This window comes from Formica exsecta, unplaced genomic scaffold (genome assembly GCF_003651465.1).
Source record: "Formica exsecta isolate Colony F162 unplaced genomic scaffold, ASM365146v1 scaffold129, whole genome shotgun sequence".
NCBI lineage: Eukaryota > Metazoa > Arthropoda > Insecta > Hymenoptera > Formicidae > Formica > Formica exsecta.
In genome coordinates, this window is record NW_021848622.1 from 106,363 (window position 1) to 121,699 (window position 15,337).

At 34.9% G+C, this 15,337-nt stretch overlaps 1 protein-coding gene across 1 annotated transcript in view; it reads right to left on the bottom strand.

The window, feature by feature from the left end:
* LOC115245729 (protein cortex-like) overlaps positions 1–15,331 on the bottom strand; it is a 51,206-nt gene extending 35,875 nt beyond the window's left edge. The window contains exons 1-2 of the mRNA XM_029824178.1: positions 14,664–15,331; positions 13,970–14,087 (exon numbers count right to left, since the gene is read on the bottom strand). Of these exons, the coding sequence (XP_029680038.1) occupies positions 13,970–14,087; positions 14,664–14,698 (153 nt within the window). The 5' untranslated portion in view covers positions 14,699–15,331. The remainder of the gene's footprint in view (positions 1–13,969; positions 14,088–14,663) is intronic.
* Positions 15,332–15,337: the final 6 nt, after the last annotated feature.

The window sequence follows — 15,337 nt, forward strand, 5'->3', positions numbered from 1 at the left end:
GGGGGGGGAGTTGTTGAACAACGAACTCCATCTTGTCAGGCGTGCCTGCGCGAAAGGCACCCTAGGGCTCCCCCACAATCATCCTTCGATCCTATAACTATTCTCTCTGATAATGCAATGGTACCGCCATCCGAGTGTCATAGGGCAACGAGCGTTTCACGGCTGCGAGATTCCATCTTGTCGATTTCCATTCTCCTACTTTATATACTTCCGATCTCGATTCTCAATTTAACACTTACTATATGATACTTTAAGCAGTCAGATTACTCTCTTCTGAAACTATTTAATCTGCATTTTTGTCGAAAGCTTCTCTTTTAAGCTTTTAAAAAATCGAAACTATTGATTTACTATCTATTTAAGATACGAAGTAGGAGCTTATTTGCTATATAAATTAAACCTATCTTTTAGAATCCATAAACGTGAGAAAATTGAAGTTGAAAATAGAAGAAAATTGCTATAAAAAAGAACGTTTATCACAATTTTATTTACAACTTAACGCTAATACGTCGCCAATGCATGCTGAGACCGCGGTCAATAATTATGACAAATTCCGTCCCGCTTGTCTGTCACAGCCCGCGCGTATATAGATCCTCCACGGTTAACCGGATTAAGGTACACGCCAAGACGACTCGCTTGGTCCACTCGTGACCTCTCAGTCTAATCGCGTCGTGTCGTTGATTTTGATATGTGGCTCGTATACGTATGTTTATGGCAATCTATAGCCTCTCCTCGCGATAATAACTTCCTACGAATATCTGAAATTTGTGGTCAAAACTCGCTGAAAAAAGACCTGCAAAAATTTCAATTTTTTTATCTCTTTTTTCATAAATAAATGTATCTTTTTGTCAAAGACGACAGAATCTTTTCCAGTCAAAATTTTGTTCCTATTTTAAACCTTCATCTTTTCACGTTTATGGATTCTAGAGGATTTCGAGATATTTGTAAATTTAGACAAAACTATTGATTAGTGTCAAATTGCTTAAGATATCAAAGATATTATATTGAAAATTGCGATCGAAAGTATAGGAAAGAAATTTCATCAAGAACGATGCAACGCGATTCAAGTGATTGATCTTCTAGCCGCGACATTTCGTACTCGTTGTTAGAAGAGATTATCGCGATAAAATACTTCAGTGTTGAACTTAAAGGAGGATATCCAGAAGAGGAGTTACATTGTATCACTTATAAGAGCCGTGAGCGCACTTTAATGGTGCGCGCGGCGGTACACACGTGTGGATTCTGGTATGCGCTATACGCGTTATAATTCACCTGGAGCAGTCATAATTCACGACGCGGCTTCCACACGGTAGATGTAGTCAAGCATGGGCGGAGCCCTCTTCCTATTTATCGCCCTTCGATACGTGCGATGCACCTGAACCGAGGAATATTCGCGATAAAGTTACGCGTTTCATTTAACTTAATTATCGTTTGCGTATCCTCATCGTTCTATTAGACAAGAATACAAAAGGATGTTTCAGGAACAAGTTCGTATAGATTATTCCGATCGCAATATTTGCGTGCACGCATTTCATTCATGCGTACAATAATGTACGTTCTCCTGGTGCTGGTTCAAGTATCACCCTCTTGGAAACACATATATCGCGTAAGAGAAAGAACACACGAATATACTTATGATGGGTAGTTAAGATAAGGCGATAGAAGATAGAAACTGAGATAACGAATATACGATATCCTCGCGGTTTATCCAAGAGAGAGAAAGGGAGGGGGAGAGAGAGAGAGAGAGAGAGAGAGAGAGAGAGAGAGAGAGTGTGTGTGTGTGTGTGTGAGAGAGAGAGAAACAAGCGCGTTTTTCTCCTCCAGTGGATAGCTGGTCGCGGATGTTTATGTACACTTATGTAGCGCTCTCCTGCGGTTGTAACGCATCCAGAAGCCGCGTATCGCCATTGCCAAGCTTAAGATCCATTAGAGAGAGTTTTGATATTCCTTACATGCGAGCGTTATCGAAACGCGGTTGCTTTTATACAGGGTGTCCCCAATTTAAATGTCAAAACTTTAGAAGCGTGTAGGGGACCGATAAACTAAGACAAAAAGTCCTTTAGAGATTTGCTCGTTTTTGCTTCGTTTTGAAGAAAATCGCAAAAAATGAAACAAATAATTTTCACCAAAAAACTTAAAACAACACTAAAATTATTAGATTTATCAAAAAGTATTATAAAATAAAAATTGTAGAACATGGAATTCAAAAAAGAGAATGAGTTAAAATCCTCCTGAGGTAAAATTAGAGGATTGTAGATAAATACGCGACAACGCGAAATTTTGTTTCTAATCTAATTTTACCTCAGGAGGATTTTAACTCATTCTCTTTTTTGAATTCCATGTTCTACAATTTTTATTTTATAATACTTTTTGATAAATCTAATAATTTTAGTGTTGTTTTAAGTTTTTTGGTGAAAATTATTTGTTTCATTTCTTGCGATTTTCTTCAAAACGAAGCAAAAACGTGCAAATCTCTAAAGGACTTTTTATCTTAGTTTATCGGTCCCCTACACGCTCCTAAAGTTTTGACATTTAAATTAGGGACACCCTGTATATTTAATTGTTTTTATAACGCTTAATAAAGGAGTTATTATTGAGTAAAGTCTGGCCAACCAGCGCCGATCTTTAGCCGGGCGCACGTCGGTAAGCCGCGCGCCTGGTAGTGTGCGTGAGCGCTCAGCTGTTACAGCTATAGCGCGGTTCACCGACGTGCGCCCGGTAGTGTGTGCGCGCGCGTGTGTGTACACACAGTGTATATATATAAGTAATGCCGAATATATAACATAAACTCACTCTCTTTTCTTAATTCCATGTTCTACAATTTTTATTTTATAATACTTTTTGATAAATCTAATAATTTTAGTGTTGTTTTAAGTTTTTTGGTGAAAATTATTTGTTTCATTTTTTGCGATTTTCTTCAAAACGAAGCAAAAACGAGCAAATCTCTAAAGGACTTTTTGTCTTAGTTTATCGGTCCCCTACACGCTCCTAAAGTTTTGAAATTGGGGACACCCTGTATAATAATAATAATAATAACTTTATTGAATGCACGGAAAGCATAGCATACAACAAGAATATAAATAAAAGAAAAGCTGCGTATCAATAAGCGAGATCCTTCGATCGATTTTCATTGTCGTATCGTTAATTAACGCAAGGACGTGGAAACGATCGTGGAAAATCTCTGTTTTTCTTGTCTCGTTCGAGTTCTATCAATGTTAGTTTAAGGATCGTACAACAAAAATGCTTATCGTTATCAGAGTGAAACATATAAAAAGATATTAATTTCATACTAATACTTCTCTTTTAACGTATTAGTTCTAGAAAAAAATGCTTGGAATAAAAATTCATAAAATTTTGAAGAGGGTTTAAATGGCGATGTTTTGTCTTTTATAGAAATAGCAACAATGAGCATATTTGTAAATACCTACATCGCGTTATCAAAGATTCTGAAATTGCATTCGTTAACAAAATTCGTCGAATCGTAGCGTTTATTCTAAAGAACACGTATAATAACAAAATAAGTTCCATTCTCTTTTAAATTGAATCAGTGAAAATGTCAAAGCACAAAATTATGATACAAAATTTCAGTGAGTATTTCACTGACACTTTGCTGCTTTATCTTATGTTTTACTAATTATGACAAATTTCATTAAAAAAATCAATAATAATGTTACATATTATACTTGCACGATGTAATTTTTAAAGTTTTTTCTATTTATTTTATATACCATTTTTTGGGGAGAATTATACATATATTTGAAATGAAACATGAAACATTAATTTTCAAAAATACAAAATTATATATATTATACTTTTTTACTCTCAAGATGTGATAAAAAATGAACAAGACTCTTGTTAAAAAAAAATCAAATATTTCTTTAACAAAAGATATTGCTATTTTATCTCATGTACTATAATGCTATAACATATATATACGACACATTTTAAAATATCTGCTGATTCTTTCGGCGAGATTTGCAGTGCTATACTTGTAACTGAGACCATCAAGTGATTATTCATCACTTTGTAATGATAATATACTGATTCAATTTACGAGAGAACGATCTCTCGATGTAGTCGGCGAATCCTGAAAAGTGCAATGCCGATCGTCGCAGATGCGCAGGATTCTAGTGAGAATCCTCGAGGGAACCTGATCGGAATAGCCGTCAGCCGTCACGATACCACTCCGGGATATTACGTTCGGATGTTGGATGGAATACGCGTTTTCTCGCCTCGAGAGTATTTCGTCCGTACAGCGTGGCGCGCATTACGATCATCGAGAGAACGCGGAGGAGAATTTATATACGATATTATATTAGATCGTCGTGTGAATTTTATATCAACGATTTTTAATTAATTTCTGAAAAAAACGCGATATATGTAATTTTGCGCGGATCTGCAGTTATATTTTTTCGTGCTTTTCAAAAGAGAAAACGCGCTATTCGAATTGAAAATCTGCATCTATTTTCAACCGCATTTTTCTCTCGTTTATAGATTCTAAAAAATAAAGCTAAAATAAATTAAAACATTCTCTATCAAGATTTTTTACAATTTTAAAGAATCTTAATAGAAAATGTTAATTTATATAGGAATTGAGTTTCTCTATTTTCTGTACCTTAAATAATAGGCACATACAGTAAACGAACAATTTTCAGTTGGAGGTTTAAAAGAGGAGCTTCTGAGAAAACTGTAGATATGAAATATTGTTTTAAAAGAGGGTGATCTAATTAAAAAATAATGAAGTAAAAATTGGAAAATTAAAAATAGCAGAAAAATTTCGACTCGGAGAAAAAAGCACTATTTTTTCATAAATTTTCTTGATTAAATGGCGGAGAATGTTTTCTTCAGGCGGAAAGAAAAATTAAAAATTGAAAAATTTTGTAACGCCGAATTCATAATGATTTTTCTTTGCATAATGATCTTTCTCGGGTTGATATTCAGCCGATATGATCTTACACGAGATATAAGAGGCACGTATCGTCTAAGCGCGACCGATCCGGTAAGCAGTTGACCGGTAGGTCGAACCTGTTCGTGCACGAACAGAGCAAAATATTGCATTATTATTTATTAATTCAGAGCATACTAGATGCGTATCTCTCTCTCGTACTCCGCGCTACTCTCGGGATCACGACTCTCTTATCTCGAGAGGCGCGCAGTGGCTCTCGACTCGCTCAATCCAACTTTCTTTGCACAATGAAATGTTGGATGAAAAGGCGATGAAACCCACGCTTTAGACGACATATAATTTGTGACAAAATTCTATTTAAAGTTTCACATGTGTTGTATCGCGCAAGACAGGAAACACTTAAGGTTAAAATATACACACACAATATATAATAGTAATATTACATATATAAAATACGTATCAGAGTACATACACATCACGTGAGAGAATATGCGGTACATAAAATTATAAATGGAATTCTGTATCGCGAATTATATAGATCGTCTAAAGTGGACTCAAGATGTGATTTTGGAAAGACAAGAATCCGGAGTTTAAAAATTAATTTTGACCAGGATGTATATAAATCAGAGTGAAGTTTCGATATATGTACGAAAAATGCAGCATTCAAAATTTAAAGTGATAATGTCCCGTTGAACATAAACTTGTATACTTTCTCATAGCCCGAGTCGAAATTTTTTCCTCCTATTCTCAATCTTAATTTTTTCACATTTTTTAAATTCTACAAAATTTCGATAGGTTTAATTCATATAGGAATTGAGCTTTGTATCTTAATACAGTTACTTAAAGGTTTAAAAGAGGAGCTTTCGAACAAAACTATAAATTAAAAATATAATAATCTGACTGTATTTAAAGCATCAAGATAGATATTAGTCTGAAAATTGAGATTGAAAATAAGAGAGACAAATTTCGACTCGGTTATCTTCGGATTAAGAAATAGAACTTCGCGATCGAATCAAGATACATTCGTCTATAAAGACAAATAATCAAAAGAAAAGATCTACTAATAGATGGTGGGCTATTATCGACAATTGTGCGCCGAATTTTTGCTCGCCGATCGCGAATCGACCTTTATTACAGAAATCTTATTCGTTTATTGCAGGGCAAGAGAAATAATTGCGCGCGAGGTAAGTCGAATTCTAGCTCGAAACGGAGATCCAAGGCGAGATACCGCGGCGCTGGATAGTGTCCACCTCGACGTACCTTTTCTCTGCGCGCCGCAATCTCGTGGCATCGGTCTGACCTCTCGGTAACCGGCGGCTACCGTTCTGTGATTACCATGATAATTCGTCCGACTCGCTCTGCCCCTCTGGCACGCCGGACATAATACACGATACATGGTGCGGCTTGACGCTCAACGATCGCAACTGCGTGGTATGAGCATACATACCATTGTCTCTAACCACCGGCGATCTCGCGGCATCGCCGCGAATGCGTAAAAAAAGGACCGAGCTAAGCGAACGGGGCAAATGGAATGGAATCTGTCCAAACGTTTGCACGCGATCCTGACGGTTTAACCCGTGCCACCCCTTTTTCCCCCGTTTGGTACGATGAACCAGTTTCAGAATGTAGACTTGCAAATCGCGATTTGTGTAATCGTGCCTCAGGTAGGTCGGTCGAATCGGTCGAAATTTATATACCTCCCGTATATACCGCACGGGCTCCATTACACTTACATTTATGTTTTTGAAGATATGCTTTATATAATGAAAATCCTTTATCAATCTACAATATAATAATTTGTGACAAATTTCTTTATATATTTTATGTATCTTATATTTATAATCATATACATATAATTTTATAAGAGCGGATACATATATTTGAAAATATCTAAACTTTTCTTTTTTAAATTTGAAAAATTAAAAAGAATAGATAAGATTAAGTCATAAAATTATTTTTGGATATATAAGAAAATCCCAAGTGGCCAAAAAAATGTTGAACATAAAGAATGGCGTTAAAATCTTTGAAACACTTTCCTATCAAATCATATTTTTCTTTATATATTTTTCCTGAAAACTATTATATAATCTGATTGTTATCATTTTTTTAAAATCTATATTCAACAATTAAGAAATCATCGCTCATAATCGTAAATTATAAATCGCATAAATCGTAAATTATTATAAATCACGAACGATTTAAATTGCCAAAAAAGTTGATTTTATATTCAAACCATTAACAATTAAAATTCAGAAAGAGCTTACTCATTATCAGTAAAAAGCATCGATCAATATACAGCTGAACACATGAGAAAAAAACATTATTTGGACATGTTAACCCAGTGTTGAGAAAAAGGGATATAAAGATGTATGTATTATAATTATATGGGTAGATATGCATATAATTTCGCGAGTAAAAATACGCAGCACATAAAATTATATCAGATTTCTAGATCAATATCTAAAGTAGGCTTGCAGCTTTTCGATGCGATTGTATAGAAAAAAAAAAAAACGACAAGAATCGCATTATGTTTTTTAATATTTAAAGGAAATAAAATTCGTTAAAATATTTAATTTATAGAATATTCTCACACACACACACAAATATTTTTAAAATCTTTATCATAGAAGGATAAATGGCAACAATTTTGATGTCTTGAATCGAAGCAAACATAAAATTTTATGCATTCCAATAATTTGTTAGTTGATATTATTGTTTGGGAAAAAATCAATTGGTCTAATCATGAGTGTGACTCATCCATTTAGGAATCATTAGCAATCAAGTGTGAATTTTCCAGAAATTTTTTTTGCAAAAATGTGTGCGATTTGCATCTCAATCGCAACGCTATTCGGAGTGTTTCAATTGAACAAAGGGACAGTCGCTGAATAAAAAAAATTCAACCCTTAGAAAAAAAAAATTCGTAAAACGCGTATTTTACAGAATGTTTTCTGTAAAAATTATCACTGATTTACATACTGCTTGTCGAATGTTGTTTTGTTTCTCACGTGAAAATTTTCATATATACATTTATTGATTGGAATTATGTGTAGAAGATAAAAAATGCGATTGCGTTGTACATATGAGAAACACAACACTCCAGAAATACGTCGTTTTTTAACGCGAGCATTGCCAAACACACATTTATTAGAAGCCTCTTTTTATTCAAAATTGGAGCTAATCCCAGGCTAGTGTTTTTCCACTCGGTTGAGCCTTGTACGAAATAAAAACTCGAAATCCCTCCTTTTCGGCAAACAACGATACTTTCGATTAGAGAGGAAGATTATGCGGGGAAAAAGGGGGTTAATCTCCGGCCCTCGTCTCTTTCTTCCCTTTACGCGGCGTAACCATGCCTCCTCCGGTTCTCAACCCCCGAGCCGCGCGGCGTGGATTTACAAAGGGCGAAGGGTCCACCCTTAGGTCCGGAAAGACGAATCTGACTGGTCGGCCGATCGGCAAAGCGTCACGATAGGTCGTAGGGTGTGGTCCGCCACTTTTCTGCTATCGAGGCTCGGTAAAAGAAGAAGGGTCGTAGCTCGATCGATTTTCAGCTCTCTCCCTCCATCATCGGGAGAGGTTGAAAAAAAAAGAGACGGACAGTACGTACGCACGCACGCACGCACGAACGCACGCGGCGGTGCCGTGCGTGGCGCAAAAATATTGTGCGTGCGTCGCGGCGTCGAAAAAGTTCCGGCCTCGGATCCAGTGGTGTGCGTGTCTCTCCGCGCGAAGAGAGAAACCGTCTCGCGTGTGTCTCTTGTCGCGCGTTCAGGTTTATATTATACCTACATATATCTCCGCAAGAGTTTTTTCTCATCCCCCCCTTACTTCCGCGGTCTCCTTCATCTCGCGGGAGCGACGTCGAGCATCGAGCGTCGAGCACGACGACGAAATGAGAGTTCGGCGATGCGCGCTTCGCACCTGCGTACTAGACACGGAAGCACGTCGATGCATCGCACGTGCACGTGCCACGGCGCAGCCAGGAGAGCAGAGGAGCGGAGAGGACAGGAGAGGAGAGGAGAGGAGAGGAGAGGAGAGGAGAGGAGATGAGAGGGAAAACACATCGAATTGTTTCTCGTTTCATTGCCTCGGTGGCATGGAAAAACGGGTCAACAGAAATGTTCGACCTGCCGGCTTTGAGCGTCCATGATGGGCGCGCGGAGAGAGACGGTTGCGATGAACGCGAGCAGGACGTCGATGCAGCACGTGCCACGGCGCAGCCAGGAGAGCAGAGGAGCGGAGAGGACAGGAGAGGAGAGGAGAGGAGAGGAGAGGAGAGGAGGAGAGGAGAGGAGAGGAGAGGAGAGCGAGTGAGTATAGAGACGCGACGAACGCATCAAAGGTCTCGCTTTTTAACGCGAGAACGTTGATCCGCGATACTCTCATACTTATACGCTTTGACGCCGGTTCATTCACTGCACCGTAGATGCCGCCGAATCCACGCGCGATTTTTTACTCATTCATACGTCAAAGAGCGTAAACCGGATGAACCCGGCTTTCTTTACGCAGGATTGTCACTTATTTTGATCGGAACGATACCGCTGATGCCAATTTTGTGACGCCAGTTTGTATTCCCTCGGGAACGATTCCGCCGGATCAATTCCGGTTTCTAAAGTACTCGTCTCGCGTGTCGTATGAATTGAATTGTAAATGCGCGAAAGAGTCGCACGGTAGCCCACATGGACATTATGCGCGCGCGACCCTTCCTTCGCACGAGACGCCCACGCGAATCACTGCGCCGACCATTATATCCGTCGGGAATGCGGACCGACACACGCCGCTCCGAGCTCCGACATCAATTTGCCCGTTCCATTTACACATTAATTTCGGAATTTGATCGTACACGTGGGATAGGTGATCTCAGAAATTAATTGCTTGACACGTCCGCTCGTGATACTCCTAATCAAGTCATCCGCTCAACTGGAGTATCTCAAATATATTTTCCAAGATACTTATTGGATTCAAGAATAAGTTGCCATAGATTTAGGCCACAAAATGGCGGAAAACATCGGAGCTCCCTCTTTAATTATGCCCATTAGAATATTGAGATTAATTGTACCAAATGATTCACTTAATTAAAGCATTTTAAGTATTTTCCAAGATAAATTTTTTTTTTGGAAAATGGTGGATTGTACGAGTTTATTAGTATAAAACTAAAGTGCATAAAATGTAAGTTTCATCGCTTTTTAAAAATTATTTTACAAACTCACTTAAGTGTGCGATATACCCGCATTACTTTATTTCCTTAACCCTTGTCAATACTTCAGGTATTCAATTTAAGCTAGAAATTGTTATAGATCTTGGCGAAAGTCCGCTTAAATGCTTTCAGGACCCTATTCTTTGCATAATTTTGTGTGCATTAACATGTTTGGAATAAAATTCAAATTTAAAACTTTTACATGCAAGGATTTTAAATTTCACATATGTAGGCTTGTTCAATAGTAGGGGCTGCCTAGCTTTTGTTTTAACTTTTTTGTCTCTTTCTTGCGATAATTTAAATATATATGGAGTTAATTCGAATGTGAAATACTGAGCTGAATAAACAATTATTTAGTATATCATAATAAACGTATTTATAATACAAATAACGAATCATAAATTTTAAAATAAATATATAATTAATATATTTAGTAAAATCATATGAATAAGTAGAAAAAAGTTTTGAAAAAATGCATGAAAAAAATTTTTTTAATTGATACGCAGAAGATTTAACGCCTAAGCGATACCCGGATATATTCTTCCATTTAATCTTTTACGTATTGTTTGCCAATGAGATTGTAATGACACGAAAAACTAGAACTGAATACTTCGTTTCGTTTATTACGCAAATAACGATTGCGAATATCTCGCGTGCATCTTCAGTCACCTTTTATCTCGTTCTCTCGACAACATTTCCGGCACACCCGTTATTTCGTGGCGTGCATAAAATCACTGAGGATGACTAGATGCACTTCTGGTACTTAACGTAATGAATGAGGCGAACATCAGAGTCTCGAGGCCGACGTTTGTTAAACGCTTCCGACACATTTTAATACATGGTAAATCGGCAAAAACATTCCGCTTCGCAGAAGTGAAAAAGGGGATCATGTTAAAAAGAATGGCGCAATTTTTCACTCTGAAGATTTCTCAAAAAAATTTGTTTAACAAATATATCTACTCCAAATTTTATACATGCTTGTAAAGTTATATGATTTGTATTCACAAAATATTATATAATTAGATATACATTTTATAAAAAAATTAATAGTATATAATATAAATGGTATAAAATAATTTTACAAAATTGTACGAGTTTATTAGTATAAAACTAAAGTGCATAAAATGTAAGTTTCATCGCTTTTTAAAAATTATTTTACAAACTCACTTAAGTGTGCGATATACCCGCATTACTTTATTTCCTTAACCCTTGTCAATACTTCAGGTATTCAATTTAAGCTAGAAATTGTTATAGATCTTGGCGAAAGTCCGCTTAAATGCTTTCAGGACCCTATTCTTTGCATAATTTTGTGTGCATTAACATGTTTGGAATAAAATTCAAATTTAAAACTTTTACATGCAAGGATTTTAAATTTTACATATGTAGGCTTGTTCAATAGTAGGGGCTGCCTAGCTTTTGTTTTAACTTTTTTGTCTCTTTCTTGCGATAATTTAAATATATATGGAGTTAATTCGAATGTGAAATACTGAGCTGAATAAACAATTATTTAGTATATCATAATAAGCGTATAAATTATTGTATATACAGTACATAATAAACGTATTTATAATACAAATAACGAATCATAAATTTTAAAATAAATATATAATTAATATATTTAGTAAAATCATATGAATAAGTAGAAAAAAGTTTTGAAAAAATGCATGAAAAAATAATTATATTAATATAGATATAAATACAGATATAAATAGGTTGTCTCAAAAGGACCGGATGTTTTTTTTTAAAGAGATTTTCCAATGAATTTGGGGATGATTTTTTCTCAGCGAAAATATGGAGGCATCAATAATTTCCGAGTTAAAAATAATTGAAAAAGAACAGCGTTTCGCAAACTAAACTTTGTGGAATTAAAAGTTTAATAAAAATTATATTCTTTATTTAATTTCAGGAGGAGATTACTTTAATAAAATTTTAATGTAAGATTTAGTTACAAAGATATGTGATAGCAAAAAATGAAAATTTACAAAAAATGATGACCTCTCTCGACATTTTTGTCGAGGGAAAATAGTCTCTAGTATAATACTATCTTTAATATTAATGAAATTTTATATGTATGTATATATAATATCTGGGATATAACGGGTAAAATTGAAAAAAAATTAAACGGTTTTGAAAAAAACCTGTCAATTGTATTAACATACAGTACTAAAATTATATAAAGCAATTTGATAATCGAATTTCGTCCTTTACCATTTTTACACTTTTCTTCAAATATAAAATTTGATTATTACAAATTGCTTCATCTAATTTTGTACTGTATTGTATGCTAATAAAATCGACTTCTTGGGTTTCTTGTACTTGAAATGATTTGATTTTTTTAATTCTATCCATTTGTTTTTAAATAATAACCGAATAGTTTCAATACTTCTTTTGTCATTCTGTATATATAATTTCTATTAATTAAAACTGTATGGGAAAAAAATGACGCGCATAACAAAATGCTCGAAAATATTTAGCGATTAACGAAAATGAGTAAATAATTACTTTTGGAATATTTTTCAGATGCCACGTCTTGCGCGGCGGATGTAAGAACGGGAAATGTTGGGGATGATTTGGGCCTTAGTGGTCCTGTGGTGGCTGCGTTTGAATCCTACTGGCCTGCTAAGTCCCAAGTTATTTCCGGCGTAATCAGGATGATACACCTCTCCCGCCGATCGAAACGGAACGTCGACGGAATATTCGATTAACTCTTAAGGCGAGACATCCATGTCTCCGAGATGAATGACGGTAACTTATAAGCCCTTTAATTACGCAATAAATATACGTCCACCTCTATAGGCTATTAAAGTCGCTCTCGTGTCACGTGTCGCATCTTGGGAATGAGAGTGTCATAACTGAGAAAGATATCCATTTTGGATTTTTACAATTATAACGAATGATTTGTCTTTGAAGAGTGCCGCATTCTCTCTTCTCATCTATACAACGTTAATTTACAATGCTCATACGACGAATTGTAACAAAATATAAAATATAAAATAAAATGTCATATGTAATACATGAAAATAATATAAAATATACATAAATATATAAGAGAAGAAAAAAACATATATATATATAACTTTTTGGTGTATAATATATATATATATATATATATATATATATATATATATATATAATCGATCACTTACAGCGCGATCACAGGCGATCAAAGGTAAAATACTGACCTATATAATAAATCTGATCGTAATTAATAAATCATGCAATAATTATTAACCGTCAATCCACGCGTTTCCTAATCGTCCTGCTCAGATTTGTCGATCTTTTGCGTTCTACGATTTCTCCGAAGTAAAACCGATTTTTTTTGGGAACAAATGTGCAAGGGTCATTTTAAATCAATTTGAGTTAACAACCATATAGATCGCGAATTTATTAACACGGATTATATTAAAGTTGGCGAAATCGTGATTATATGTAAGTACGGTTGTAACTGTCTAACATAAGAAACGAGGAAGTTCGAGATAAACTTAATTATTATTTATCGCTGTACCAATCAGGGAGCACCGATAATTAATTGTATCGCTCGCTTTTTAAATGCACAATTTAAAATTTAATGGCTTTCATATTTAACTGTTAATTAAAAGCTACATTGCAATGTTTTTTTTTATCATGCGTTATAAAATCTATTGGGAAATTAAATACATTCAGCACACAGATATAAAAAATTAATACCGATTTAAAAATTGATAGCAAAATATGAGGTGCTGACTAATTTGTTGAGGCAGCTTTGGGGTTTCTATGCGGCATGTGCCTCGATACGCAATGAACGCAATGCCCTTGGAAATCCCAAAGGAGTCCAACGCATTGCATCAGCCTGGAGAAGGGATTTACGAGGAAGATGATATTGTTGGACTCACCGGTTTTGTAATATCCAGCAGTTCGGTTCTGCGAAATCTCGAATGATATCCGCGCAAAGGGGTATCATTGGGTGCGTCTTGATTCTGCTCTTCGAAATCCAGCAATCTATTCATCTTTCTATAATGTAAAACGAGCCTATGTTATTAATGTCGTTGTAACTGCATTATTCAACTTTTAGCTAAAATCAGAGAAAAAATATAAAAGATATTGGACAAAAAATATTATTGCTTGTTATAGCACAATGAATACTAAACTCCCAGAGAGATATATTAACTGACGTATTAATTTATATTAATACGATTCGCAGATTTGAGCCGGAAGATGTAAACTTAAATCCATAACAACATACACTCATTTATATTCCAAGTCATCTATTATCCGCTAATCGAATATGAATTATTTATTATGCGTTTAATACAATTCGCACAAAAAATTATTAATTTATAAATTCTTACAAAATTATATCTCTAAAATTATTAATTTCAGATATTTTTTTTTATTATAGTTGAAGAACTCAGGTTTTTAAGAAATAATATTTTACATTTAACAAACAGATTTAATCTTACGCAGGGATAAATGAGTAGCTTAAAAATTCTAAAATTCTAGATTCTAAAACAGAATTCTAAAACACTTTACGATATTTTATTTTTACATGTCACGTTGTTTCATTGTTTTTACAGAGACATTATATACCTTTTATGACTTTGATCGAACGACGCACACCACATTGATTCCGTTTATCTACTGAAGCATCTCAGCCAAAACTGATATATTGTTGAATGCCAACTGGGCCACACAAGTGCTAGTTGAAAAACTGTCAATATATCATTTAAAATTACTGGTTAGAATGTACCAACCGTTACAGCGTATCAAGTATAACATTATAAGGTTGGTTTGCGGAACCAATGAGATCGTTTTTTATATTCAACAAAAATAAAAATTCAAAGGATATAATCTCAGTATACATATATCTGAAAATTGATATTTATCTCATACATAACGATTTTTGTAATTGTTCAGCTTTGTAAAGGGAAAAATAGTGAAATAAAGAATGAAATGAGACGAAACAGGTGGGAAGTAGTTTAGCAGAATCTATAGAAAATCATAAACTATATAGAGCAAATCGTTTTTCTTTTTCAGTTAGTATGAATAAAAAACAGAAATGTGATATGTAGTATATATCAATACGTTCGACATGTTACCAGAGAAATAAATGATTTATTAATATATCTTTCTTTTATTTATAAATATTTCGATAATAGTATGCACATATACACAATAGTATACACTTGACATTCGTCTAATAGTCAACATCTCTCGGTGAAAAAAATCGAAATATTTTTTGATATCCAGCACATCTCGGCATT